The sequence below is a fragment of the Orcinus orca genome, chromosome 1 (genome assembly GCF_937001465.1).
Source record: "Orcinus orca chromosome 1, mOrcOrc1.1, whole genome shotgun sequence".
In the NCBI taxonomy this organism is placed as follows: Eukaryota; Metazoa; Chordata; class Mammalia; order Artiodactyla; family Delphinidae; genus Orcinus; species Orcinus orca.
Genome location: NC_064559.1, coordinates 18,542,559 through 18,570,123, shown reverse-complemented (window position 1 = coordinate 18,570,123; position 27,565 = coordinate 18,542,559). Strand labels below are relative to the sequence as shown.

Sequence of the window (27,565 nt, the reverse complement as noted above, 5' to 3'; positions counted from 1 at the left end):
ATAAATCCATCCACTGGCATTTCATAGACTTTTTTTTCCTTAGGAGGGGAAAAATGTTGCAGTATGTTATGCTGAAACTCAAACCACACTGGGATGTAATTCTGATAGTCTCTTTGTCACTATTGTTTTTCTTATTTGTGGCCTAAGAATTCCCCCCGCCATCTCTCCCAGAGAAATACTGTATGTCCTATGTGACATTTCACTACGTATTTTTTAAAACAGAGCGTGAATTAAAATTTACTTCGTTTTGAGAATTTTATGGGATGGGGAATTCTGGAATAAATAAAGACATCCTCTGGTTTGGAAGGACTGTTTGTTGGGCTGTGTCATGGAAGACCCATAAACTAGCAACTTGATAAAAAGCCTTTTAAGGGTCCAAGGAGTTTATGAGAGAATTTTTCTTGTAAATGAACCCGAATTTACAAAGGCGTTGCTGAAACAACAGAATTACCTGCAAGATATTTTATTTTGTTCTTTTTTTTCCCACGTTCTTTTTGTATGCATTTAGAGGCGCTAGGTGAGTGGGGTGAGTATCTTAGTTCCTTCAATAAGGTAATAAATGTTCTTAAAGTTGCTTCTGGGTATAGCTTTTATCAATTACAAATATACTGTTTTAAACTGAGAAGTCATACTACCACCCTGAAGTGATGAGTAACCGGTCCAAATAGGAGATTCAATTTTGGTACAGTAAAATGCATAACTAATAAAAGCGTATCAATTATTTTTGAAATCATGACTATTAAGAACATCTAAAACTAGCATTCTCTTTTCTAAGAGGTTGTTTTCAGATAAGTAGCGTCTGATGATGTTAAGAACGCAGCATATTTTTAAAGTATGAAGAAAAAGAACAAGGCCATGTTATCTAGAAATGATCTTTAGAAAATTTAAAGCTCATCAGTTCCAAGAACCTTTCCAGGAAATATACTTAACATTCATCAAGAGGCAAATGTGAATATTTTTAATATGAATTTATCAAACGATCAAAGTAATATGAATATTATCAAACCATACATATCTCGATACCTGTCTTACAAGCTTCCTTATTTAATTGCTGGCTTATTATCTTAACCAGGAGCTACCACACTTCGCAATACCCTTTGTTGAGTGGAACAAAATATTATACAGTTTCTTGTAGGACAAAGAGCTTGTATTTTGAACCACACAGTCCCTAACTCTGACATTTTACAGCAAGTTATTTGATTCACATCGGAAGTCTCAGATTCTTTATGAAATAAATGTACTCAGTGTTCACTCATTCATTCATTCTTTCAAGAACTGTTTGCGAGCTTCCAGTTTCCGGACACCTTGTTTCACTCCGCCGATATATGCAGTCTCTACCCTTTAGGAGTTTCTAATGCAGGCAACAGGGGAAATTACACGAAACCACATGAAGTAACATACCTGCTCCAGTCTGGAGTAAATCATATGGAATGCCCATGTATTTTTCTCTAATGCCTACCTAAATGTTTTGTTATCTGTATGTTTTGTTCCTTAGCACTTAGCATGCTAAGAGGCAACTCCACGTGGCTGAGAACCTGATCTCCACCTATTAATCTCATGACCTTGAAAGCCAGTTATTATGTTGAAACTGTAAATATACACGAGTTCCTCAATTAACCAAGATGAACCTAAAACGTTCTGGTTCATTAAATTTATGGGTTAACAGAGTTAAAGTAAAAAACCTTTTAGTTGAATACTTCCTGAAGATGTATCAGTGTATTTTCTGCCCTAACAAATACAGTGAAATCAAAAATAATATGAGCAAATTTACTTCCCTAACAAGAGTTGGGACAAAGACTTCCACGTCTTTATGACATCTTGCACCAACATCATTCAGTGGCTGACAGGTCTCCTTTGACTTCACAAAATATTATTTGGGGTCACCTTTTTAGCATCATAGAATTTTAGGGCTCAAAGAGACATTAAAAATCATTTAATTCAAAGCCTTACTTTTAGGCTTGAAGAACCTAAGACTCAGTGCAATTAAGTGAATGTGTCTTAGGTCATTCAGTTAGTGGCAAAATCTGAATTAAAACTCAAGAGAGCAGACTCCCAATCTAGTGGTATTTATTTTTCAAGGTATTACAGATTCATAAAACATAGAAGATTCAGGTGGATTTTCATTGACTGCACAGAATATCCTAAAAATCGCCTTGGAAGTAGAAATTTGTCTCCTATCCTCTGCTTCCTTCTAATCAAAACCAAGAGCAACACAATTTCTGTTTAATTTTAGTTGCTTCTAAACCATAGGGACTTTTCTTATTTTGATATCACCACTGTTTTGAAAATAGTGTGGATTTCTGTATTAGCTTTTGAAAAGCAAGTTCATACATTTCTTATATCTTGGGTAATAAAGGTAAGTAATCCAATTGCTGATTCAGAAACCCATCTGCGTGCTGAACACCTAGGCACATGAAGCCAGCTCTGAACAGGATTTTTAACATTGTCTGATTGCCCTTGTTTGATGGTGTCAGGTCAGACAGCAACAGTTGAATGTAGTTTATTTTCTTGTGGTATAATATTTAGAGCATTCAAGAGCATGTTAAGTGAAATGAATGCATACACAGTGTCTACATAAATGTAAATTTATTCATAATCAAGAGCAGAATATTTTCTATGGCATTTATCAAAGCAAATATCCTTATATAGGTATTACTATAAAATGAAGAGTGTGTTTAAAACAAATAGGGACAATCTCATGTTTATATTCAGTTATTTTCAGATGTGCTATTAAACTTAAAAAAGATTATATTTCATCAAAAAACAAAAGGATCTACTGAGTATAAATTCCACAGTAATATCAAGGTCTTTTAAAAGACCTTTGTGTAAACGTGCTATTTTGCATTAAAAAATGCTATCGCCTGTCTAAACCGTGTTGATTCTAGGGTTTTATTAAGTGACTGTTCTTTTGAGACAGAAGTGTAATGTAAACCAGGATATAATAATAATCAAGAATATTTGGGGGTCATTTAAACCTTCATTTAAAAATATAAGACCTATATTTTCATACTGCACATTGCTTTTCAAATGAATACAAGCCCCATGGGGAAATAACTTCATTAATCCAAGCATTTTCTAAAAAGCCCTCAACAATTATGACATTCTACAAACAATAAAAAAGAAATAATTTCTGATAATCCCAAAGTAGATTTGGAAAAACCTACTGATTCAGATGGTTATTCTATTGTTTGGCTTAATATAAAATAAATATGTAGGTATCAGATCAGCAGAATTTTCACTTTGTATTTGAAGTGAGATTTCAGTGTAAATAGCAATACAAGAGAATTTTGTTTTGTTTTTTTTTAAGTGAGGCATGGAGAGAAGATGAGACAAAAGAAAGGGAAGCAGCAAGGGGAATGACGGGGACAGAGAAACTGATAAAAGTAAAGTGAACTTACTCCCAGCTTGATGAAGTATTTATTACCAGGGAAAAGGTACTGCAGCACATGATCCTGAAAAAGTTCTGTACTATTATAGAGGACATCCCAAACTGTAAAATCATGCGTGTGATTTGAAATATATAGTATATAGCGCTCTAGAATTCCGTTTACTTTTCTTGGTTGTTTCCACCTGGGAATGAAAAAATATAGCATTATTATCATCATACCTTCAAGTCCAATCTGAAATGTGCGGGATTTTTAAAGGACACATATGAACTTGGATTTATGCCACTGTAAAGAAACACACTGAGAGCTCAAAAGTGATTCACTTAAAAAACCCAAGTAGTCATTAAATGTCTATTCTGAATGGTATAAAAACATGACATAGTACCTGCTCTCTAGTTATTTATATTTTTAATTAGCTAATAATACAAAAATGTATGAGTGAGCACTTGATTTTGAGCTTAAGCCATAGAACAAGAATTGGGAAAAGTACTGAGAACTTCTGAGAAATGAGAGGGAGAGATAATTGCATAATTTTCAAGCCATAATTGTCTTGAGAAATGCAGCAATCTAACATAGAGGTAATACGCAACTATAGAAGAAAAGCTGAGATTGGAAAGGCTGAAGTACTCAGATAAGACTTCTTGAATGAGGCGACACACTGCCTGGATACGTACGACTGTATACTTGATAGATGGATGGGAATTGGTAGGCAGAAGGAAAAATACTCCAGATGAGCGTTACAAAGTGTCAGTGGGAATGAGTAGGACAAGTCATGGAACAGACAGAAATGGGTAAATTGAGAAATAATTATCATAGTGGGAAATCTTTTAAGGTAAATAAAGTGGGCTCAGCTTGGGATGCTGTGAAAGCCAACGGAAGAGTATAGACCTGGAACAATGGGATATAAATCACAGTGTTTTTCAGCTTAAATGAATATCATAATTTCTTCAGTTCAAACTCTTTTACCGATGAGAAAACAGAGACCAAGAGCGATGAAAGTAAACAAGTATTAGCTAGTGGGAAGAGAGGTCTATTGAGTTTTAATTCAGTACTGCAATATAGCTTGTACCTCACGTATTAGCAAATGGATCAGTAATATCAAAAATAATCTGAACGTGCCAATATGCGAAAGCTTCTTTCCGACCTCAAATGCTGGGGAACAAGATAGTCTTAGTTTGTAATCAAAAAGAAGAAATATGGGCTTCCCTGGTGGCGCAGTGGTTGAGAGTCCGCCTGCCGGTGCAGGGGACACGGGTTTGTGCCCCGGTCTGGGAGGATCCCACATGCAGCGGAGCGGCTGGGCCCGTGAGCCATGGCCGCTGAGCCTGCACTTCCGGAGCCTGTGCTCCGCAACGGGAGAGGCCACAGCAGTGAGAGGCCCGCGTACCGCAAAAAAAAAAAAAAAAAAGAAGAAGAAGAAATATAATTGTGCTCTCTAATTCCAAAACATTGCAAATAATGCCTCACATATAAAAAGCCCAAGGTAAGTAACTGGTCAGTTTTTCCCTTATTGAAGTTTGCACAGAATCTGCATACATGTGTAGCTCAGCCTGATTGCATAAAGACAAAATGGAAATTAAGTTGGCAAGTGATAATCAAAGGTTCCCAGAACCACTGAACTAATCACCTCTATGCATTTAATCACAATAAAATTAATTTTATGTCACAAACCCTTCCCTTGATTGAACTCACTGGGATTCTTGCATGAACCAGTGTGTGACAGTGACAACATTTCTACTTACTGTACGGATATAGTTCTAGAATCCAGGACGGTCAGAATTGGGGGATCCACATGGTCTGGTGGCAGCTGTGCCGTGTACAGTATGACCACGGAACTGTTTGTACATCCCACATATGTGCAAGCACTGAGTAGAAACTGGTGGGGCGTAAAGGCCATTAAATCTAGGGGGTGGAGGAAACAAGAATGTATTTACCATCATAATTTTGATTCAGGAGATCTCACTTATTCTCTACTTTCCTACTTCTTAGAACTGTTAAAGTTTAAAATAAGAATCAATAGACATACAAATCAATAGCAATAAAATATAGGCTGTTTTATCCTTTAAACATACTATGGTCAGTTGTAAATAGAGAAGTGTCAGTCAAACTTTTTCTTTTAACAAATTTGACTGTTTTCTTGATTGTCTGCGACCAGGTAAATCATTTTCTGAGTTTAGAGTTAGTTCAAGGGCTCTGTTCAAAAATAAATGAGACGTTTAAATTATTTTAAAGACATATTTGAAGACAACAGGTCTGGCTTTTGAAATGCAAATAGATAGCTTATAAGAGTGACTTTGCTCTTGTAATTCCTTTTGTTGAATTTTTTTCTTCTCCTGTCCACCTGACCAACTACGTATTATTTGACCTTCAAGTTGTCCAGGCTCAGTGCAAATGACAATTTCTTTCTTAAGATTTCCCAAACGCAGTGGGCCGTGACCCCTGGCACAAGGTGGAGCTACCATCCTCTCCTTTGTCTCCCAGGGTTTCCCACATGCTTTGGCATAGCGCTTACAACCCTGTGTCATAATGATTTGTTTCCATGACTATCTGATCCATCAGACTGGACACTGTAAAGGAAGCAATGGTGCTATATTCATTTCGCATCCTCAATACCTAGCACAATGTCTGGCGCATTGTAGGTTCGAATATATGTTTGAATAAATGAAGAAAGAATTAATGAATGAGATGATCAAGATATAGTTAAGCTAGGTATAGTTGATCAAGAGAGTGGGTTAGTACCCTAGCCAGCATAATCTCTCCCTCCCCTGAACTTCCCTGGTACTTTATACCTATCTGCCTCTCTAATGGATACCATATTCCCTTGTGTTAAAAGAAACTAATCTGTAATTTACTAATTTAATTCTAAAATACCCCAAACACTTCTTTTATAAAGGTACACAATAATTAGTTTGTTGAATGAAGCTAAGCAAAGTTCAGTCAACTTTACCAAGATTTAAACATCAGTCACATTTTTATACTACTAGAAATAATCATTATTTTCTGGAATACTTTTGAGATAAGGTAGTTACAATGTAAGCAACACATCTTCTTTAAAGATCATTAACCTTGAACCATTACAATTTCATGTTTAAAAGATGAATGAAATGCAGCCTAATTCAGGGAAATAGATACTGCATTGCACTGACAGCAAAAGTAAACTGGGAAGAGAACACTTTGATTTTCATGCAAAGTATAATCAATTGGTTAAACATGTAGGCATCAGAAGAAAGGCAAAAACATTTTTTACACTAAATATAGTTACTCTAGAACAAAAGGTGATTATCAAGAAGAGACTTGCAATGCTTTGATTAAGGCTTGTTTGCTTCACAACTTTATCCTACAAGTACTTGATGGTATCAAGTTAAGGGGGGGGCACCCTCAGGCAATGCGGTCAGAAGATAAGTTATAAGGACACTTTGAAGTTGGTGTTAAAACTTTGGGCTTGCCAGGGACTTCTGAGAGATGGCAGGAACAGCTACGCCCTGTGTGCATAAATTAGACAGAACTGGGGTACTTTCATTTGGAGAAACATTCTATGAAACTTATAAAGTTAAAAATCATGAGAACAGTGGCCTCAGATGCTACAAAGAGAGCAAACTATTATTTACTGTGGGATAACTTCAGGCACAAAACATGTCCTACTAGCAGGTCCAATCTTGGCCAAAACTATAATGTGTTAATATGCTAACATGTTATATCTGTCATTTCCCTGTTTTCGTCATCTTCTCCTTCTGATTCTCAGGAACTTGGTGACCGAAGCCTCTCGTCCCTCCCACTTGTCTGAATTCCTTGCATTCCTGAGAAAGGGAAGCTGGGGATTTGACTCAAAAGCCAGTTTCAGGAGCAAAACCAAGGAGGACACAGAGCCTAGGGGAAAGGGGGAATCCCAGACAGGTAAGTCAGTGCAACTAGGGAAAAGCTGTAGTATTTGAACATGAGACTACAACAATCTTCTCTGAAAGGACATGCCCCAGCAAGAAATTGTATTCCATGGGGCTGATTCCAAGTGACCTTGGAATATTTTACATGAGAATCTCTCCCAGCCATACCAGAGTGTCTTGGTCAGCTGCAAACCTGACTGGATGCTACAATGCTCTTTTGCCAGTGAACTCTTTGTGGTGGGCAGTTTTCTTGCTTTCTTGCATTCTAGCTTGTGGAGGCAGGGATCTGGCTACCTAATTTGCAGGTGGTGAAGAAGTCGTAGCGTTCAAAGGTGGCCTGAGCCTTACCCGTATGTGGGGCCGACTTGCGTATCTGGGAGTCCTTAGTTATCTTGAGCTGGTGGGGTCAGAAAGCATCATCCGAGTATCACCATATCAAGTATCTCCTTATCATAGAATGCCCCATTCTCTTTCACACTACAGCCTCCATGCTTTGAAGGTGACCTTAATCAAGGAACTCCTAAACTCCCGCAGAATATCTACTCCTAAACTCACCCAGAATGGGAGTATCTTCCTGTATTAGTTCCAGCATTACTGTCTGTGCCGGGATTCTACTCTGACAAAATAAGCTCCTCCATAGATTGGGAAGCATCCATGTATATGACAGTCAGGACTGGGGGAGACCAGGATGAGGAAGTGAGCATGCTTAGAAGGGCCATGTTGCTAGAGAGCGCCGGTATGACTGGTGACCCAGGATTGAAGTAGAAAATACCAAATCTTGTCAAGTCCTCCATTCATAGTTAGGGTTTACCCCAGACTACTTATGGGTGAGCAAGTTGTTGCATTTTCGGATATACAGAGTGAAGTAAGCCAGAAAGAGAAAAACAAATATCATATATTAATGCATATGTGTGGAATCTAGAAAAATGGTACAGATGAACCTACTTCCAGGGCAGGAATAGAGATGCAGACGTAGAGAACAGACATGTGGACGTGGGGGGGAAGGGGAGGGTGGAATGAACTGGAGATTAGGACTGACATATATACACCACCATGTGTAAAATAGATAGCTAGTGGGAACCACTATAAGGCACAGGAAGCTCAGCTCGGTTCTCTGTGACAACCTACATGGGTGGGATAGGGGATGGGTGGGATAGGGGTGGGGTGGGAGGGAGGTCCGAGAGGGAGGGGATATATATATACACATAGCTGATTCACTTCAATGTACAGCAGAAACCAACACAACATTGTAAAACCATTATACGCCAATAAAAAAAATGGCTTTAAATTGAATGTTGACCAGGGTTTAAGGCTGTTCCTGCTATAAAATATGAAAAGTGCCACAGAAAACAAAGAACAGAGAGAGAAGAATCAGGAGTGCTCAGTAATTTTAAAGGCGAGAGTCAGCGGTGTTAACTAATTTATTGTCATAATTATTTTGCAATACCTGTAAGTCAAGCCATTATGCTGTATACCTTAAACTCATGAAGTACTGTATATCAAGTATATGTCAATAAAACTGAAAGAAAAAGAAAGGCAAGAAACAGTGGAGGCCACAGCAGCAAGATGATATTTTTGGCAAAGACTTGGAAGGAGTGAGGGTAAAAGTTGTGGGGATTTTAAGCAAAGGACCATTCCAGGAGAGGAAACAAGGATAGCAAAGACTTGAAAGGAGGAACATCCCCAGAATGGTCATGGCAAGGAGGCCAGTGAGGCTGGAGCAGAGGCAGAAAGAAAAGATGACATCAGACAATTAATAAGGGACCTGATCACATGAGCCTTATAAGTCTTTGTATGGATTTTGGGTTTTAATCTGAGATAACCTTCTTAGGAAGCCATGAGAAGATTTTGAACAGAGCAGTCAGATATAGATTTCGTGACTATCACTCTGGGTGCTGGGTATAGATTACAGTGAGCAAAGAGCATATACATTCTTAGTGTACAAAAACGCAACTGCATTTTATATACTGATTTTGTATCATGCAACTTTATTGAATTCGTTTCTTTATTGAACTAGTTCTAATAGTTTTTTGGTGGCATCTTCAGGATTTTCTACATGTAGTAGCATGTCATCTGCAAACATAGACAATTCTACTTCTTGCTTTCTAAGATGCCTTTTATTTATTTTTCTTGCTTGATTTCTTTGGCTAAGACTTCCAGTACTATGTTGAATAAAAGTGGTGACAGTGTGCATCTTTGTCTTGTTCTGATCTTAGAGGAAATGCTTTCACTTTTCACCATGGAGTATGATGTTAGTCTTGAATTTGTCATATATAGCCTTTATTATGTTGAGGAATAGATCTTCTATACCCAATTTGTTGACAGTTTTTGTCTTGTTGAATTTTGCCAAATTTTTTTTGCATCTATTGAGATGATCATGTGATTTTTATTTTTTATTTTATTAATGTGGTGTATAACATTTATTGATTTGCATATATTTTGAACTGTCTTTGAATCCCAGGGATCAATCCCACGTGATCATGGTGTATGATTCTTTTAATGGGCTGTTGAATTTGGTTTTCTACTCTTTCGTTGAAAAATTTTGCATCTACACATCAGGAGTATTGGCCTATAATTTTCTTTTCCTGTAGTGTCCTTATTTGGCTTTGGTTATCAAGGTAATGCTGCTCTCGTAAAATGAGCTTGGGAGTGTTCCCATCTCTTCAATTTTTGGAAGAGTTTGAGAAGGACTGGTGTTAATTCTTCTCTAAATGTACAATTCACCAGGAAAATCATCTGGCCCTGAGCTTCTCTTTATTGCAAGGTTTTTGATTACTGTTTCAATCTTCTTACTAGTAATTGGTCTGTTCAAATCTTCTGTTTCTTCATGATTCAGTCTTGGTAAATTATATGTTTCTAAGTTATATGTTTCATCTATTTCTTCTAAGATGTCCAATTTGTTGGTGTATAATTGTTTATAGTAGTCTCTTATGATCCTTTACATTTCTTTGGTATTACTTGTAATATCTCCTCTTTCATTTCTGATATTTCTTCTTTTTTTATTAGTTAGTCTAGCTAAAAGTGTGTCAATTTTGTTTCTCTTTTCATAAAAGCAGCTCTAGGTTTTGTTGATCTTTTCTACTGCTTTTTAATCTCTTTTATTTTTATTTATTTATTTATGCTCTAATCTTTTATCTTTCGTTCCTTCTGCTAACTTTGGGCTTAGTTTGTCCTTGTTTTTCTAGTTGTTTAAGGTGTCAAGGGAGGTTGTTTATTTATGATAGTTCTTTTTTCTTAATGTAGGCATTTATCACTATAAACTTCCTTTTTAGAACTGCTTTTGCTGCATCCCATAAATTTGGTAGATGTATTTTCATTTTCATCAGTTTTGAGATTTTATTTGATTTCCCTTTTGATTTCTTCTTTGACTCACTGGTTGTTCAGGAGTGTATTGTTTAATTTCCACACACTTGTGAAGTTTTCAGTTTTTCTCCTGTTATTGATTTCTAGATTCATACCATTTTGGAGAGGAAGGACATTTGGTACGATTTCAGTCTTCTTACATCTTCTAAGGCTTGTTTTGTGACTTAACATATGCTCTATCCAGGAGAATGTGCACTCGATAAGAATGTATATTCTGCTGCTGTTGGGAGGAATGTTCTGGATATGTCTATTTGGCTTATTTGGTTTAAAGTGAAGTGCATGTCCAATATTTTTCTTTTGATTTTCTATCTAGCTGGTGTATCCATTGTTGAAAGTGGATTATTGCAGTCCTTTACTATTATTGTACTATTGTCTATTTCTCCCTTCAGATCTGTTAGTATTTGCTTAATATATTTATGTGCTCTTATGTTGGGTGCATATTTATTCATAATTGTTATATTCTGTTGATGGATTGACCCTTTGTCATTGTATAATGACCCTGTCTCTTGTTACTGTTTTTGACTTAAAATCCATGTCTGATATTGATATTATTTGTCTGGTATTGTCTGATATTCTCTGATAGCTATTCCTGCTGTCTTTAGATTTCCATTTGCACGGAATACCTTTTCCCATCCCTTCACTTTCACTCTATGTGTATTGATGTGTATCCTTAAAGTTGAAGTGAATCCCTTGTAGGCAGCATATAGTAGGATCTTGTTTTTTAATCCATTCAGCCACTCTATTCCATTTAGTTAATTATTGATAGGTAAAGACTTACTAATACTATCTTATTAACTGTTTTCTGGCTGTTTTATAGTTCCCTTATTCCTTTCTTCCCCTTTTGATGCCTTTCTTTGGGAGATAATGATTTCCTACAGTGGTATTCTTTGATTCTCTTCTCCTTAACTATTGTGTATCTACTTGTGTATTTTTGCTTTGTAGTTACCATGAGGCTTACATAAGACATCTCACGACAGTCTCTTTTAAGTTAATAACAAGTTAACTTCAATCACATACAAAAACTCTACCCTTTTATTACCCACCCATATTTTGTTTCTGATGTCTCAATTTACCTCTTTTTTTTTTTTTTTTTGCGGTATGCAGGCCCGTCACTGTTGTGGCCTCTCCTGTTGCGGGGCTCTGGACGCACAGGCTCAGCGGCCATGGCTCACGGGCCCAGCCGCTCCGTGGCATGTGGGATCTTCCCGGACCGGGGCATGAACCCGTGTCCCCTGCACCGGCAGGCAGACTCTCAACCACTGCGCCACCAGGGAAGCCCTACCTCTTTTTATATTGTGTATCCATTAAGAAATTATTGTAGCTATAGTTATTTTTTAAACTTTTGATATTTAAACCTTTATATTAGGGTTAAATGATTAATGCACCACCATATCATAGTATTAGGGTATTCTCAATTTGACTATATACTCACCTATACCAGTATGTTTTATATTTTCATATATTTTCATGTTACTAGTTAGCAGTTTTCCATTTCAACTTGAAGAACTCCTTTCATCATTTCTTATAAGGCAGGTCTAGTGATGATCAACTCCAGTTTTTGTTTGTTTGTGAAAGTTTTTGTGCCCTTCATTCCAGAAAGACAACTGTGCTGGCAAAAATATTCTTGGTCAGCATTTTATTTTTCTTTCAACACTTTGATTATATCATCCAACTCTCTCTTTACCTATAAGGTTACTGCTTAGAAATCCACTGATAGACCTATGGAAGTTCCTTTATTTGTGAGAAATTTTTCCTCTTTTTGCTTTTAAAATTCTTTGTCTTTGATTTTAGACAGTTTTATTTATAATGTCTCAGAGAAGATCATTTTGGATTGAATACTTGGGGTGACTTATTACCTTCATAAACTTCTATGTTCTAATCTCTCCCCAGATTTGGGAAGTTCTCAGCTATCATTTCTTTTAATAAGCTCTCTGCCCCTTTCTCCCTCTCTTCTCTTTCTAGGACTCCAGTGATGTGTAAATTGATTCTTTTAATGGTATCCCATAATTCATGTGAGCTTTCTTCACTCTCTTTCATTCCTGTTTTGCTCCTCTGACTAGATGATTTCAAATGACCTGTCTTCTAGTTCACGAATTCTTCTGCTTGGTTGAGTCTGCTCTTGAATCTCTCTACTGACTTTTTCAGTTGAGTCATTACATTCTTCAACTTTAGGAATTCTGTTCATTTGTTGTTGTTGTTTTAATGATTTCTATTTCTTTGCTGAGCTTCCTATTCTGTTTATCTAATTTCATTTAGTTTTCTATCTTTGTTTTCTTGTAGTTCATTCTATTTCCTTAAGAGGATTATCCTGAACTCTTTGTCAGACAGTTCATAGATCTCCATTTATTTAGGGTTAGTCATTAGAGTTTTATTAGTTTTCTTTGGTGGTGTCATGTTTCCTTGATTATTCATGATCCTTATGGATCACGGTGTCTGCTCATTGAAGGAAGTAGGCATCTCTTGATTACCTAGGACCAGCCTAATGCCTGGATCCACTGGGGCAGGCCTGGCACTTGAGTCTGTGGTGATGGCCCTGGGACCTGTATCTATGTGAGCTGACATGGATCCTGGTTCCAGGGGGCCAACCAGGTGCCATGAACTACTGGGTGGGCCCATAATCTGGGTCTGTAGCAGCTGATCCAATATTTGGATATTCCACGAGCCTGGTACTGTGAGAGCAGACCTGGAGCCTGATGGCATGAGGGCTGGCTTGGAGCTAGGGCAAGCCTGGACCTGGAACTACATGAATCAGCCTGTGACCTCGGGCCTCAGGAGCTGGCTCGTAGTTGTTGGGAGCTGGTTTTGCACATGGTCAGGCCAAGGGCCTGGGTATGTGTGCTGGAGCTGGACTTAAAACTGGGGCTGTAAAGGCTGGGCCTGGTAAACGGGATCTGCTTGGGACCACTGGAGCTGGCTAGCATATGGGTGGACCAGTGGCCTGGTTTCCTGTTGGGCTGCTGAGAGCCTGGAGCTAGGGAAGACATCTGGAACTGGAGGAGTCACCTGGGGCCACTGGAGCCTGGTGCAGGGTTGAGCTGGGGCCTTGCGTTTGCAGGGGCCTACTAGGAACCTGGTGTTGTAGAAATTGCCTAATGCTACAAAACCTGCTTGGGGCTACTGGAGCCAGAAGGTGCAGGGTAAATCAGGGGCCTGGATTCATGGGAGTACACATGGAGCTACCTGGGGCCTTAGGAGTCAGCCTGGTGCTGGGACAGACCAGATCTAGGATCTGTGGTGAAGTCAGATGCTCACTTTACTCTCCTTCTCCCATGGGGAGAGTGTCTCTCTCCATGCTGGGCTGCTTGGGCTTGGGGGAGGAGGGATGGGGATAATGTGAATCTATCTTTCTTGCCCTCCCCAATGCATCTTTCTTATTTCTGTGCTTCACCCATGTGCTATAACCCCTAACCGGGAATCCTTGGCTCTTATGAAGGTATTTCTGTGTGTGGATAGTTGTGATATTTCTTGCAGGGGGAAAGGCAAGAAAGCCCTGTGCCACCATTTTGCTAACATCACTTCAAGAGGATCTCTGGATATGTTTTAAAGGCAAAGGTATTAAGATTCCTCAGTGCATTGTAGGTAGAGGGCAAGAAAGAAGAGCCAAAGTTGACTCCAAGTCTTGTGGCTTGAGCAAAGACAAGGACAAAGTAACCATTTATTGGGTTGAAGATCAAATACAAAACAGGTTTTGAAGGGGAAGATTAAAAAGTCATGTTTTATGGAGGTGAAGGAATCAGGGTTACTGACTTCAGACTATACTACAAAGCCACAGTAATCAAAACAGTATGGTACTGGCATAAAAAGAGACACATAGCTCAATGGAACAGGACAGAAAGCCCAGAAACAAACCTACACACCTATGGTCAATTAATCTATGACAAAGGAGGCAAGAATATACAATGGAGAAAAGACAGTCTCTTCAATAAGTGGTGCTGGAAAAACTGGACAGCTACATGTAAAAGAATGAAATTAGAACATACTCTAACACCATATACAAAAATAAACTCAAAATGGACAAACTATCTAAATGTAAGACCAAATACTATAAAACACCTAAAGGAAAACATAGGCAGTACAGTCTTTGACAGAAATTGCAGCAATATCTTTTTGGAACTTTCTCCTAGAGTATAGAAAATAAAAACAAAAATAAACAAATGAGACCTAATTAAACGTAAATGCTTTTACACAGCAAAGGACACCATAAACAAAGTGAAAAGACAACCTACAGAATGGGAGAAAATATTTGCAAATGATGCAATTGACAAGGAAATAATTTCCAAAATATACAAACAGCTCATACAGCTCAGTATCAAACAAACAAACAACCCAATCAAAAAATGGGCAGAAGATCTAAATAGACATTTCTCCAAAGAAGACATACAGATGGCCAACAGGCACATGAAAAAAATGCTCAACGTTGCTAATTATTAGAGAAATGCAAATCGAAACTACAATGAGGTGTCATCTCACACCGGTCAGAATGGCCATTGTCAAAGAGTCTACAAATAATAAATGCTGGAGAGGGTGTGGAGAAAATGAACCCCTCCCACACTGTTGGTGGGAATATAAATTGGTGCAACCACTATGGAGAACAGTATGGAGGTTCCTGAAAAAACTAAAAATAGAACTACCATATGATCCTGCAATCCCACTCCTGGGCATACATCAGGAGAAAACTCTAATTCGAAAAGATACATGCACCCCAATGTTCATTGCAGCATTATTTTCAATAGCCAAGACATGGAAGCAACCTAAATCTCCATTGACAGATGAATGGATAAATAAGATGTGATATGTGTATGTATATGTGTGTGTGTGTGTATATATATACATTCATATATATATATATATATATACACACACACACACACACACACACACATATATATAGTGGAATATTACTCAGCCATAAAAAAGAATGAAATAATGCCATTTGCAGCAACATGGATAGACCTAGAGATTATCATACTAAGTGAAGTAAGACAGGCAAAGATAAATGTCATATGATATTGCTTATATGAGGAATATAAAAAAATGATACAAATGAACTTATTTACAAAACAGAAATAAACTTGCAGACACCAAGCTTATTGTTACCAAATGGGAAAGGTGGGGAGGGATAAATTAGGAGTTTGGGATTAACATATACACACTACTATAGATGTAACAGACAACCGACAAGGACCTACTGTATAGCACAAGGAACTATACTTAATATTTTATAATAACCTACAAGGGAAAAGAATCTGAATAAATAAATATATAGGTACATATATATATATATATATATATATATATATTTAACTGAATCACTGTGCTGTACACCTGAAACTTACACAACGCTGTAAATCAACTATACTTCAGTTTAAAATAATTCATGTTTTAGACATGGCAAGTTTGAGAAGTTGATTAGACAACCAAGTGAAGAGGTCAATTAGGCAATTTGAATACAAGTTTGGAATTTCAAGAAGTCATGGCTTGAGATGTAATTTGGGAAGTCATCATCTTATAGATGGCATTTAGAATGGATGAGAACACAAACAGAGTGAGTACAGACAGAAAAAGAAAAGGTATGAGGACCCAAATCCTAAGATATCAACCTTAAGCTGTTAGGGGAAAAAAGCAGAAATCAACCAAGGAGACAGAGAAAAAGCAATCAGTAAGCTATGAAGATATGATGTCCTAGAATTCAAGTGAAGCAAATGTTTTATGGGTGATAGGTCTAATAAGAGGAGGACTAAAATTTGACTACCGAGTTTAGCAATATGGCAGTCACTGGTATTTCTGCGACAGAAGTTTCAGTGAAGTTATGGGTGTCAAAGCCTGACTCCAGTGGCTTTGTGAGGGAATGAGAGAAGAATAATTAGACACAGTGAATATAAGCAACTTTTTCAAGAAGTTTTTTTGTAGAGGAAAGCAGAGAAGTGAAACAATAGATGGAAGGTGAGTAGAGCCCAGAGGGGATTTTTTAAAATAATTAAATGAGATAAAAATTATGTTTGCTGATGGGAATGACCCGACACAGAGTGCAGAATTGGTAACGGATGTAAGAGGAGAGGGTTGCTGGAGCTTTTTCCTTGACCATGTGAAAGACTGGAACCAAGTATGAAAGTGGAGAATTTGTACTTAGAAGGAGCAGGGACAGATAACTTATGGTAACAGGAGGGAAGGCAGATTATGTGGGTACAAATGCTGGTAGGTAGGAAGATGGTGGTGGGAGTGGGTGTGGATTTATCTTATAACTGCTTCCGTTTTCTCAGTGAAGAAGGAAGCAAGGTCATCAGTCCAGAGTGATCTTTTGATTCCCCAGAGTAACACCCTGCAGTGGCCACCTATTGCTCTTAGAATGAAACATACTTGTGGTCAATGAGATCCTACTTCATTTGACAAATGCCTACTTCTCATGCCTCCCATACACTGGACATTTCTGTCCCTTCCTGTTCCTCCAACACTGCAATCTTGCACCTCCAGGCCTTTGCAGGTGCTGTTTCTTGTAACTAAAGTCTGTTTTCTCCTTCTTTGTACTTGGCTGAATTTATCTCATCCTTCAGGTTCATCCTCCTCTGAGTGGTCTTTCTTGATAATCTAACAGCATGGCCACCACAATCCATCCCCAGGTACTCTCTGTCATATCACCTTATTGAGTTACCTATTATTATTACCAAGACATGTCAGAAATTGCCTTGTCATTGATTTCTTGACTTTATATCTCTCCCAGGGGAAGGTAAACTCTTTGAGTACAGAAAGATATTTTCTATCATGTTCACCAAGATGTCTTCAGGATTGATGAGAGCTAATTAGCACAGTTTTACTTGTTGAATAAATGAATTGGGCAAGACCGGAGGGAGACCTCTATCTATGTTCCTTACCCAGATTGCCAAATTTTCTCAGAAATAGAGTAATATTTAAAAGTTTCCAAGAATCTATTGAATACAATTTGTCAGACCAATGTAAATGTAAGATGGAGATGATTCACTATTAAAAGACAATAAAAGGCAAAGTTGTACTTGTCTGAATGCCAAAACATAATTCTCAAACATGAATACTTCATTAAAAAACCCAGAAGATAGAGATACACCAAATTATTAAAGAAGATGTGGTAATATATGCAATGGAATATTACTCAGCCATTAAAAAGAATGAAATAATGCCATTTGCAGCAACATGGATGGACCTAGAGATTATCATACTAAGTGAAGTAGGTCAGTCAAGGACAAATATCCTATGATATTGCTTATATGCTGAATCTAAAAAAAATGATACAAATGAACTTATTTACAAAACAGAAACAGACTCACAGACTTAGAGAATGAACTTATGGTTACCGGGGGAAGGGTGGAGGAGTAGTTTGGAACTGACATGTACACACTGCTGTATTTAAAATAGATAACCAACAGGGACCGACTGTATAGCACAGGGATCTCTGCTCAATACTCTGTAATAAACTAAATGGAAAAAGAATAGATACATGTATATGTATAACTGAATTACTTTGCTGTACACCTGAAACTAACACAACATTGTTAATCAACTATACTCCAATATAAAATAAAAATTAAAAAAAACTACAATCTATTATGGAGAAAAATTTTTTTAAATATATTAACAGTGGTTTTCTCGAAGTGAGGGCATGCAGATCAGTTAAGGTTTTTGGTTACATATATTTTTCAAATTCTGTGATATACATGTATATATTAGATGGAGAAAAGACAGCCATAGTTTACCAATATCAATTCATTATTTAAGAAGATGTATGCCCAAGACCTAGTTGACATATGCTCTATTACACTTCCTGTGTCATCATACTTCTCCTTTCCTCAATGACTTCAGCATTGGCTCAGTTTTCTTTTCAATCATAATCCCTTTTTTGGCAGCTCCAACATCCTCAAGGATGACTCATCTCTGGACCTGGCTGCACTTAACTTCCTCAAATGTAATGCCCTTCACTTCTGCTTCATTTATTCAACAGGCAGCATAGTTATACCCACTACTTGATCATCTTTGGAACTATCTCCAAGATTCTTAACCTAAAATACGCCCTCTCTGACCACAGATTGTTAAATTCCCGCCTCTTCCACTGGTCATATCCCTACAATCACTCCTTTGCCACCACATCATGTACAGCCTCTTAGTATCTTCTTATTTCCAGAGTATTCGAATATTTGCATTTTCCTTGCTATGACCTTTGATCACCCATTTGAAAGCCACTCTCTTGGGTCCCTAGAGGTTTCCACCTCCCCAGTCCTCTTCTGTATCTGCTTTCCCAATTCCTAGCTCTGGATAAATCTCATCATCTTATTTCTCTAACACTTCTCACGTCTCTGAGATGTGACTGAGAGGCCCTGCTGAAAGAAGCTACTATAATTCTAGGTTTTCCAATTTGAAATGGATCCTTGTCACTCCTCAGCAGTAGCTGTCTTGTTGCCTTGTTTCTCCCTTCATCGCATTGACCTTTTATTTTTCTCCTTTCATGGTTTGGCCAATTCTCTGGAGGAACCAGTGGGGTCTAAAATTGGAGCCCTCAGGGATAACTTCCTCCTCTGAGCCTCTGTCACGCTTGGTATCTGTACCACAGGAGCCAAGACCAATATGGTTGCCATCCTAACCTGTGTCTTTTTTTCTTCTGCTCTTCTCTACCCCTGACCCTCATTTAAATTTTCCTCAATCAAATTATACCTTCAGGGGCTTCCCTGGTGGCGCAGTGGTTGAGAGTCCGCCTGCCGATGCAGGGGACAAGGGTTCGTGCCCCGGTCCGGGAAGATCGCACATGCCGCAGAGCGGCTGGGCCCGTGAGCCATGGCCGCTGAGCCTGTGCGCCCAGAGCCTGTGCTCCGCAACGGGAGAGACCACAACAGTGAGAGGCCCGTGTATCGCAAAAAAAAAAAAAAAAAAAAAATTATACCTTCAGAATTTATCTACAAAATAGGAACTCCTTTATAAAACAGAATGTGTCTGCTCAGGAAGCAGAAAGAGAACCCTCCCGGACAGAGAGGAACAGAGAGGGTTCGAGGTTCAGATATAATGTTTGGGAGAAACAAGAAGTGCATAGAGCCTCCTCTTCTCCACCTCGGGTTCCCCATATTGATGGAATAAAGATAGAAGGAAGGAGAAATAAATGTGCAGGCTCTTGGGAAGAGGGGCTCTGATTCCTGTTTCCAAGATAGAGTTCCAGGGTGGAGAGAGACCCCAGCCAAAGTAAAGACCTTGGTGTCTGCAGGCAGGCGGTGCCAAGAAAACACTGCAGACTTCAACTTCCCAGGTGTGACACAGAAGCACTGAAGATATGTACTGGACCCGAGCGGGTAATATCAACAGTGATCCCTTTGCATAGAGGAGGAATGCACCATGTATGGTCACACTCTAAATGCCAAGAAACTATGGAAGACCCTGGAAGGTTTCACACCATAACGGGAGGGGAGGGGACCCCCTGCGAGTGACTGTGGTTCATTTGCTACTAACTGTATGGGAGTAAGTCAGATATTAAGTCGAGCTATAGAAATAAATATGTAGATATTCACAGAAATAGAGCTATATAGGTAGATGTCTTATCAACTGAGATTTATAAAGCTTCCACGCTCAACTGGTACTTCATTTATGCCTATGACGACCATACAGCTAAGATTTTCAAACCTAGGCAGAATTAACATGTTCTCCATTTTTCTAAGATATATTAACTCTCACACACAAAATAATTTGTTAGGTCATATATCTGCTTTGGGAAATATAGTACAAAGAGAGCCAGTCTGATTAAACAGCTTTTTTGACTTTCCAGTCATTTTTATGCTTGTCCCGTCTCCACCCCAAAGTAGATTATTCTCAATGTATTTCCATAAGAAGATGAAGTGTCACTAGTGTAATTTGTATGATGAGGGATGACAAAAATGAAGGAGCTAGAACCTACCATGATACATGGTAGAAGAAGCCGCCCAGGTGACCTGGTTGGGAAATCCTTGGTGAAATGGGAGGAGATGGTGAGGATGAGGGAAGAAAAAATTAGAGAAAGAAAAAAGGAGACAGCATCAGGTGGGGGAAAAGAGTAGCTGTGTGAAAAAGGAACAAATGGAATGGGGGACTTTTAAAAAAAGAATCAACTAAAAAAGTGAAAAAGTTCCAGGGGAAGCGGACTAAGGCATCCTTTGGGAGTGAAGCCATAGACAAAAACAGCAATTTAAAATTTAAAGCAAAGAGGAATATAATGATAATTCTCTCCTCCCTGCGTGACTGCAGCTGATTTGGTAACATGTCTGTAGAGACGTGAGTAGGTCCTTCAAGGGCAACGTAATGGATCAATGGATTCAAACAATTGCAGGTATGTACACAAATCTGAGTCAGTAAATGGAGGGTGGGGGAACCCTAAAAACATAAGGCCACTGTTTGTCAGAGCCCCTGAGCAACAACATCTTGTTTCCCATTTGCTTGACTGCCTCATTTGCATAAGATCAAACACAGGGAGTTGTGGACAGGGAAAAACAGATCACTCTACTATGCATTAGAAATGGATCCACAGGCGTTATCCTGAGACGTGTTACAAGGAAATGCATCCTGGTGCATGGAAACCTCGCCGATTACTGTCAAGCAAACTATAATTTACAAGACCGGCCATGAATTATATGCTGTTTTACCATTGATTTCATGCTGTTGTTCGGAGAATTTCATTGATCTCAATTTACACAATGAACCAATAAATAGGCAATGATTTTAACTCCTGGTGTAAAGTGAGGAATTTCCATCTTCTCATTGGTTTCTCCCATCAGAAAATTAAAAAGCAGTTTTTGCTTCTTTATCATCTGATGCGTGTTCTCTGGTTCTTTTGCTGAGAACTTCCTAGTATTATTTCACGGAGGAAAAATACAACTTTTCCCTGATTTTTCTCTCTTCTTTCTGTGCATCCTGCCCACAGATCATCACCTGGATGTTGAAAAATGTGGGAACCATCTAGGTAGTTACTGACCACCTCTCCTTCTGTCATTTGGTATTCCAACTTGAAAACCAGCGCTAGGGCATTGTTCAGTGAGAGCACATCTTAGGCAGCAAGACCTAAAAGGTGCTGTGTTTTCCACAGATGCCTGCAAAGCAGTGAGCTGTACCAGAGCGCACGTGGTATATCAGGGTGCCTGCATCTCTGCCAGTGTATAGACCCTGCTCCACTCCTGCTTCTTTTGATTCCAGAAAAATCAGATTCTGACCTTATAATTAATAAAAAGCAGAGGCTTTCTTTAGCCTGAACATCATTGCTCTTCTGCTCCTCATAGAAACCTTAACTTGAAACATGCTTCTCTTTGGCCGGGTGAGCAATTAACCACGATCAACATCCGGTGCTGTGCTTTCAAACTAATTCGCAGAGCTGGAATCATTTCGCCCTGGTAATGACTCAGACATAAGACCACACCCAAACTACATTATTAAGCTCTACACATTTTCTGTATGTGCTTCCAATATTTCCCACTTCATCAGAGAAATGCACATCCCTCCCTTTCATCAAAACCCTATTCAAAGATTATATTATTCATGGAACATCTCCTGATTCTCAGCAGGTGCTTTCTTTACACTCTATCTGCCCTTTTAACAAATCTCTGTTGTGAGCATCTTTATCTCAGTCATAGGTATTCACAGTGGCGGGGGTGTGGGGGGTGGGGGGTGGGATTACACTCTATTGGAGAACAAGGCTGCATCCCCTTATGACTCCTAATACTTTGGACATTCCTGATGGTTGAAGAGTGAAAACTTCATCGCAATAAGACAACTGGAAATGAACAGAGGAAGACCTGGGCTCTCCCACCACATGCCATCAGGATAGCAGCAGGTGGCATGTGGTGGAGGAGCCCAGCCTGCTGGGAGTTGTCAGGCACTAGTTTGTCTATGATAATGAGGGATGATGCATCCTCATTTTCCTCTTTCTCTCTAGCTGGTTAGAACAAAAGGCTTCCATGCAAAACTCCTTAGGTTGACAGATCTGAGTCTCTCTACTACTCAATTTGTAACAGATTACAGTATATGTAGCCCAACGTTCTTTTTCTTTTTCTTGTTTTTTTTTTTTTTTTGCGGTACACGGGCCTCTCACTGTGTGGCCTCTCCCGTTGCGGAGCACAGGCTCTGGACACACAGTCTCAGTGGCCATGGCTCACGGGCCCAGCTGCTCCGTGGCATGTGGGATCCTCCCGGACCGGGGCACGAACCCGCGTCCCCTGCATCGGCAGGCGGACTCTCAACCACTGCGCCACCAGGGAAGCCCCTTGGTTACTTTTATAAAAATATAACCTAGAGCAGAATCACCTCCCTGCTCCACACTAACATCCCACCCACTCCTCTACTTTGACTCTAGAGAGTGAGAGACAGAATTAGGAAGTCAGTATCTGGCTTTCAATTTTCATAAATGCTTTTAACTCACAAACCAAAGAGAGAGACTTGAGATAAGATTCCAGGAATATTATTTGAAAAAGGTTAGACATATAACATCTAAATATTTCTTGCAACACTGGGGAATTTCCCCCCAGATTTAGGTGGAAATTTGCTACTCTCATATTCTTTAGTAATGTGTGTGGATTAGTTTTTGGGAAGCAGAGATCATCTATTTGAGGTGAGGGCAATGAACAAGAGAAATATGAGTATTAGAACTAATGAGACTTATTTGTATATTCAGATTAATGAGATCTGTGAAATTTTGAGATAAATCTATCTATATCCATCTATTTATCAAAAAGGAGATAGCATTTAAGTTGGTTTTCAAGCAGTGGGGACAGAGGGAGAAGACATCCTGGATGGGAAGAGTTGGCAAAAGGGGTTGTTGTAGAATAATTCAGCACAAGCTTGGTGAGAAATGTTTAGCTTAGGTCAACAAAGTTCAGTTTAGCTCAGGTGCAGGACACACGAAAGAAGTAAAGGAAATAATGCTAGAAAGACAGGTTGGGGCCAGATTGGAAAGACCGTTGGATTCCAGGTTGGTAACTTTGCAGTGATGATGCAATGGACCCAAATATAATGGAACTGGGGGTTAGGAAATCTTTATCTAGTTCTTAGTTAAAGAACTAAGAACTGCCATTAGTCTGCATGAACTTGGGCAAAACACTTGCTCTCACTGGCTCTTGGTTTCTTCATCTGTAAAAAGAGAAGTTTGTGTTCAGTGCTCTCAGAGGTTAAACTCTCTACTGAATGTCTATTTTTCTAAGAAAACTGACGTTCAGAAAATTGTGATAAAAGTTTTTCCTTCTTGGATATTTGCTGTAATAGTTACAGAGGTTTGGAGATGATCACCTGTTTAATTCATCATAAAATGCTCTTGCAATTTCATTTGGAAAGAAATACTAAGCAAATTGTCCTGCATATAAGAAGAGAATGGGTAACATGAGCACAATGGATTCCCAGAACGTAAATTGTAATGTTAGGGTGCAAATACCTTATTAAAATTATGTTTCAACATCAACTTGTGAAAATACAATGCATCAAAAGCAACCACTGCATTTTTAGAAGCTGATGAAGTCTTCAATGAAGTCTAGTCTTCACAGCTAGAAGTAGTTTGGCCCATTATAAGAACTGTCTATAAGAACTGTCTAAATGTCCTTTGGCCCATTTTACTGAACTGTCTATCCTTGAATCACTTCCATACAATGACAGGTTTTTCTCTTTTAAAACAGTAATTTTCAAAGAACAGTCTTTTGACATTCCTTCAGATAAACACTTATGTTGCAAGTGCTCACATTATGACAGCGTCTAACTTTTTCCCTAAATTAATTGATATTTTACTGATGATTTCTTAAAAGTTGTACATCTGTGATGATTAGTTTTATGTGTCAACTTGGGTAGGTTATGTTGTCCACTTGCTTAGTCAAAGACTAGTCTAGATGTCGCTGTGAAGGTATTTTTTAAGTGGGATTAGTATTTATAATCAGTTGACTTTAAGCAAAGCAGATTACCCTCCATAATGTGGGTGGGCCTCATCCAATAATTCGAAGGCCTTAAGAGCAAAGACTGAGTGTTCCCAAATGAGAAGGAATTCTGCCTCTAAACTGCATCATAAAAATTCTGCCTGAGGTTCCGGCCTGCTGGATTTTAAACTCAAGATGGCAACATGAACCCTTCCTCGGGTCTCCCACCTGCTGATCTGCCCTACAGATTTCAAACTTGCCCACAATCACCTGAGCCAATTCCTTAAAATAAAAATGTATCCTCCTCTCTCTCTCCACCCCTGCCCCCTCCCTCTCCCTCCCTCCTTCCCTCCTTCCCTCATTCATTTTCTCTCTTTTTCTCACCCTAATACAAGGAGGGCCTCAAATGGAGTATGAGATACATTTAGATTTCTCTGGATATATCTGGCCAAGCGGGTAGCCAGCACTCCATGAGAACATTCCCAGCACTACAGGCGGGTTTGGCAGTCACGGAAAGAGGGAGCAAATATGTGTGTGCTACGGATTCAGATATATCAGAGAATTCAGAACAGCTCATGTGATGGCCCAACAGAAGTCTGTCTGTATTGAAAACTGGGAAACATTCTGAAGAAATTACCATTAAAGAAGAGGCTGGGCATGCTTTGGTTCTCAGAAGAGAGAGATCATGTTAAGAAGAGCCTTGTGTTTGTTTGCTCAGATGTCTTCCAGGTGAGAGTAAAAGCAAAAAGACCTGTTTTGCTAAACTTTTTAAGATACTGGAATGCATGCAGTATTCCTTTAGGACTCAAGAAAGAGTACTGCAAGGAAGCAAGCCATTCTTTTACCACCACTTTGATACCAGGAGGATGGAGAACATCAGCAAAGTACAGTAGTAGAGGGGTATAGGATCCAGCCGGACAGCCCTACCTGGAAGAGCAATGCTAGGGCCCACCTGGCCTGGGGTAATTTAAGGTGGCCCCTGATGGGAAACCACCCTCCCTGGCATAGCAGTGGGAGAGACTCAGGTGCCTGGTAGAAGAGCAGTGGAAGAGTAGCAGTGTTCCTGATGCCTGGATATGGGCATATGGGGTATCTAGATCAGGGCCATGGAAATGTCTAATGGAGTTACTATGGCACTCGACCAACTGGTGTCAGGCTTGATCCTAAGTGCATGTGAGAAAATCCATATGGCTCCACAAAAACGCATGCGGATTACTTTGCAGGAGGCAGAGATCATCTACCAGAGGTGAGCGCAATGAAAAAATGAAATATGAGTCTTAGAACTAATGAGAATTATTTGTATATTCAGGTTAATGAGATCTGTGAAAATCTGAGCTAAATCTATCTACCTATGTATACATCCATCCATCCTATCATCCATTAACCTATATCCACTTCAGAGTATACTCAATGGGTGCTCACCGTGTCAAACCTTGTGCTTTGGAAATCTGTATGTTTCTTAGATGGACAATGTCTTTAGAGCATGGATTCAGGAGAGGAAAGTGAAAAATGGTACAGTTTACAGGTGATAAAAGACAGGAGAAATGGATCCCTTTCCTTCTTTTATATAACCCCCAAACAACCTTCTCCCCTTTTCCTCTCAAAGACTGTTCAAAACAGATGAAAAACCAAACCAACCAACCAACCAACCAAACAAACAAAACAGATTAAGACATGGTTATTGACCTTGAGGAGAGAAAATAACAAAACCTTATTTGGGTAATAAGATAGATAGATAGATAGACAGACAGACAGACAGATACAACTTAACCATAGTTTATAAAAGTTAGAAAATATGATATAATGATACAGATGCAAGGCAATATATCTGAACCCAGGATGGCCAGGCTATACCTAATATAGCAAAAACATACATTACTATTACATTTACATGTTAATCATTTAAAGCAATACCTGACATAGAATAGTATTTATTTGATAATTAGAAACAATGTTAATAAACATGATTATGTCCTTATTTATATAATTTGCATTTTCCTAGTTTTTTTCATTGAACTAGTTATTTACATTTTGGGGGTAATTGTATGTATTCACAGATTAAAAAATTAAACTAGTACACTGCAAAAGAGTACAACATGAAAAGCGAAATCTCCCTCCCATTTCCAATTCATAGTACTTAAAATTTTAAACACTGGGATAAGAGACTTTGGAACAAACCAAAATTGCTATGGTGGATTCCACAGATAAAGCTGGTATTAACTATACCTGAGTTTGGTTAATAATCATCTGATCAATTTCTCTTTTTTTTTCTTTGATATAGTTGCTATTGTGTAAAGCTAAAACCCATTACAAAAGCAGGGAGGCAAAACTTGAAATACTATTGGATGCATTATGGTGCAAGGAAACAAAAAATAGAGAGAAAAGAAATCAGCAAAGACTTGGGTTTGAGTTTACAGTTGATTTGTATAAATATGAGTGAATCACTGAAGTTTTGGCTTTATAGTATATTTTTGTAACATCTCTACCTACAGTTATTTTAAAGATAAAATAAGACAAATACCCACAAAAGCATTTTATAAAGGACAATGCATTACACAGGTAAGACCAAACAATTTTAAACCATCAACAACAGCAGAGGCTAACAGATTCTTTTAATTTAAATGCACTTCCACTAACTAACTAATGCTCATATATACTGCAAATAATGTACTTTAAAAATGTTTATCCTGTAGTTATCTAAAGGTCAGATAAAAATTTTCAGCTAAATCTAAAACATACAGTCAATTTTGGGGAAAGAAATTATATTTATATGACAATATACACCTTCAGAAATAGCTTTTGTGTCATTCATTTCTTTATTCATTCCATAAATTTTTGTCGTGCATCACCTGCTATGTGCATCTACTGTGTGTTTTATATGCTGAGAAACAGCAGGTAAGATGTGTACAAGATATTTTCAGATATCTCTTCTGAACTACACATTGCTTTGGGTTATGTTTTTCAAACCTCAAAGATGCTGTTTTTTCTGGTGTAGATATTCATTATATACCCATGATTCCAAACCACTTTTTTATTGCTTCAATAAATTACAATATAAAACGGTAAGTGATTT

At 38.5% G+C, this 27,565-nt stretch overlaps 1 protein-coding gene across 1 annotated transcript in view; it reads right to left on the bottom strand.

Moving 5' to 3' along the window:
* The window catches only part of USH2A (usherin), a 782,904-nt gene that overhangs the window by 390,827 nt on the left and 364,512 nt on the right, over positions 1-27,565 (bottom strand). The window contains exons 32-33 of the mRNA XM_049708907.1: positions 5,129-5,288; positions 3,399-3,570 (exon numbers count right to left, since the gene is read on the bottom strand). Of these exons, the coding sequence (XP_049564864.1) occupies positions 3,399-3,570; positions 5,129-5,288 (332 nt within the window). The remainder of the gene's footprint in view (positions 1-3,398; positions 3,571-5,128; positions 5,289-27,565) is intronic.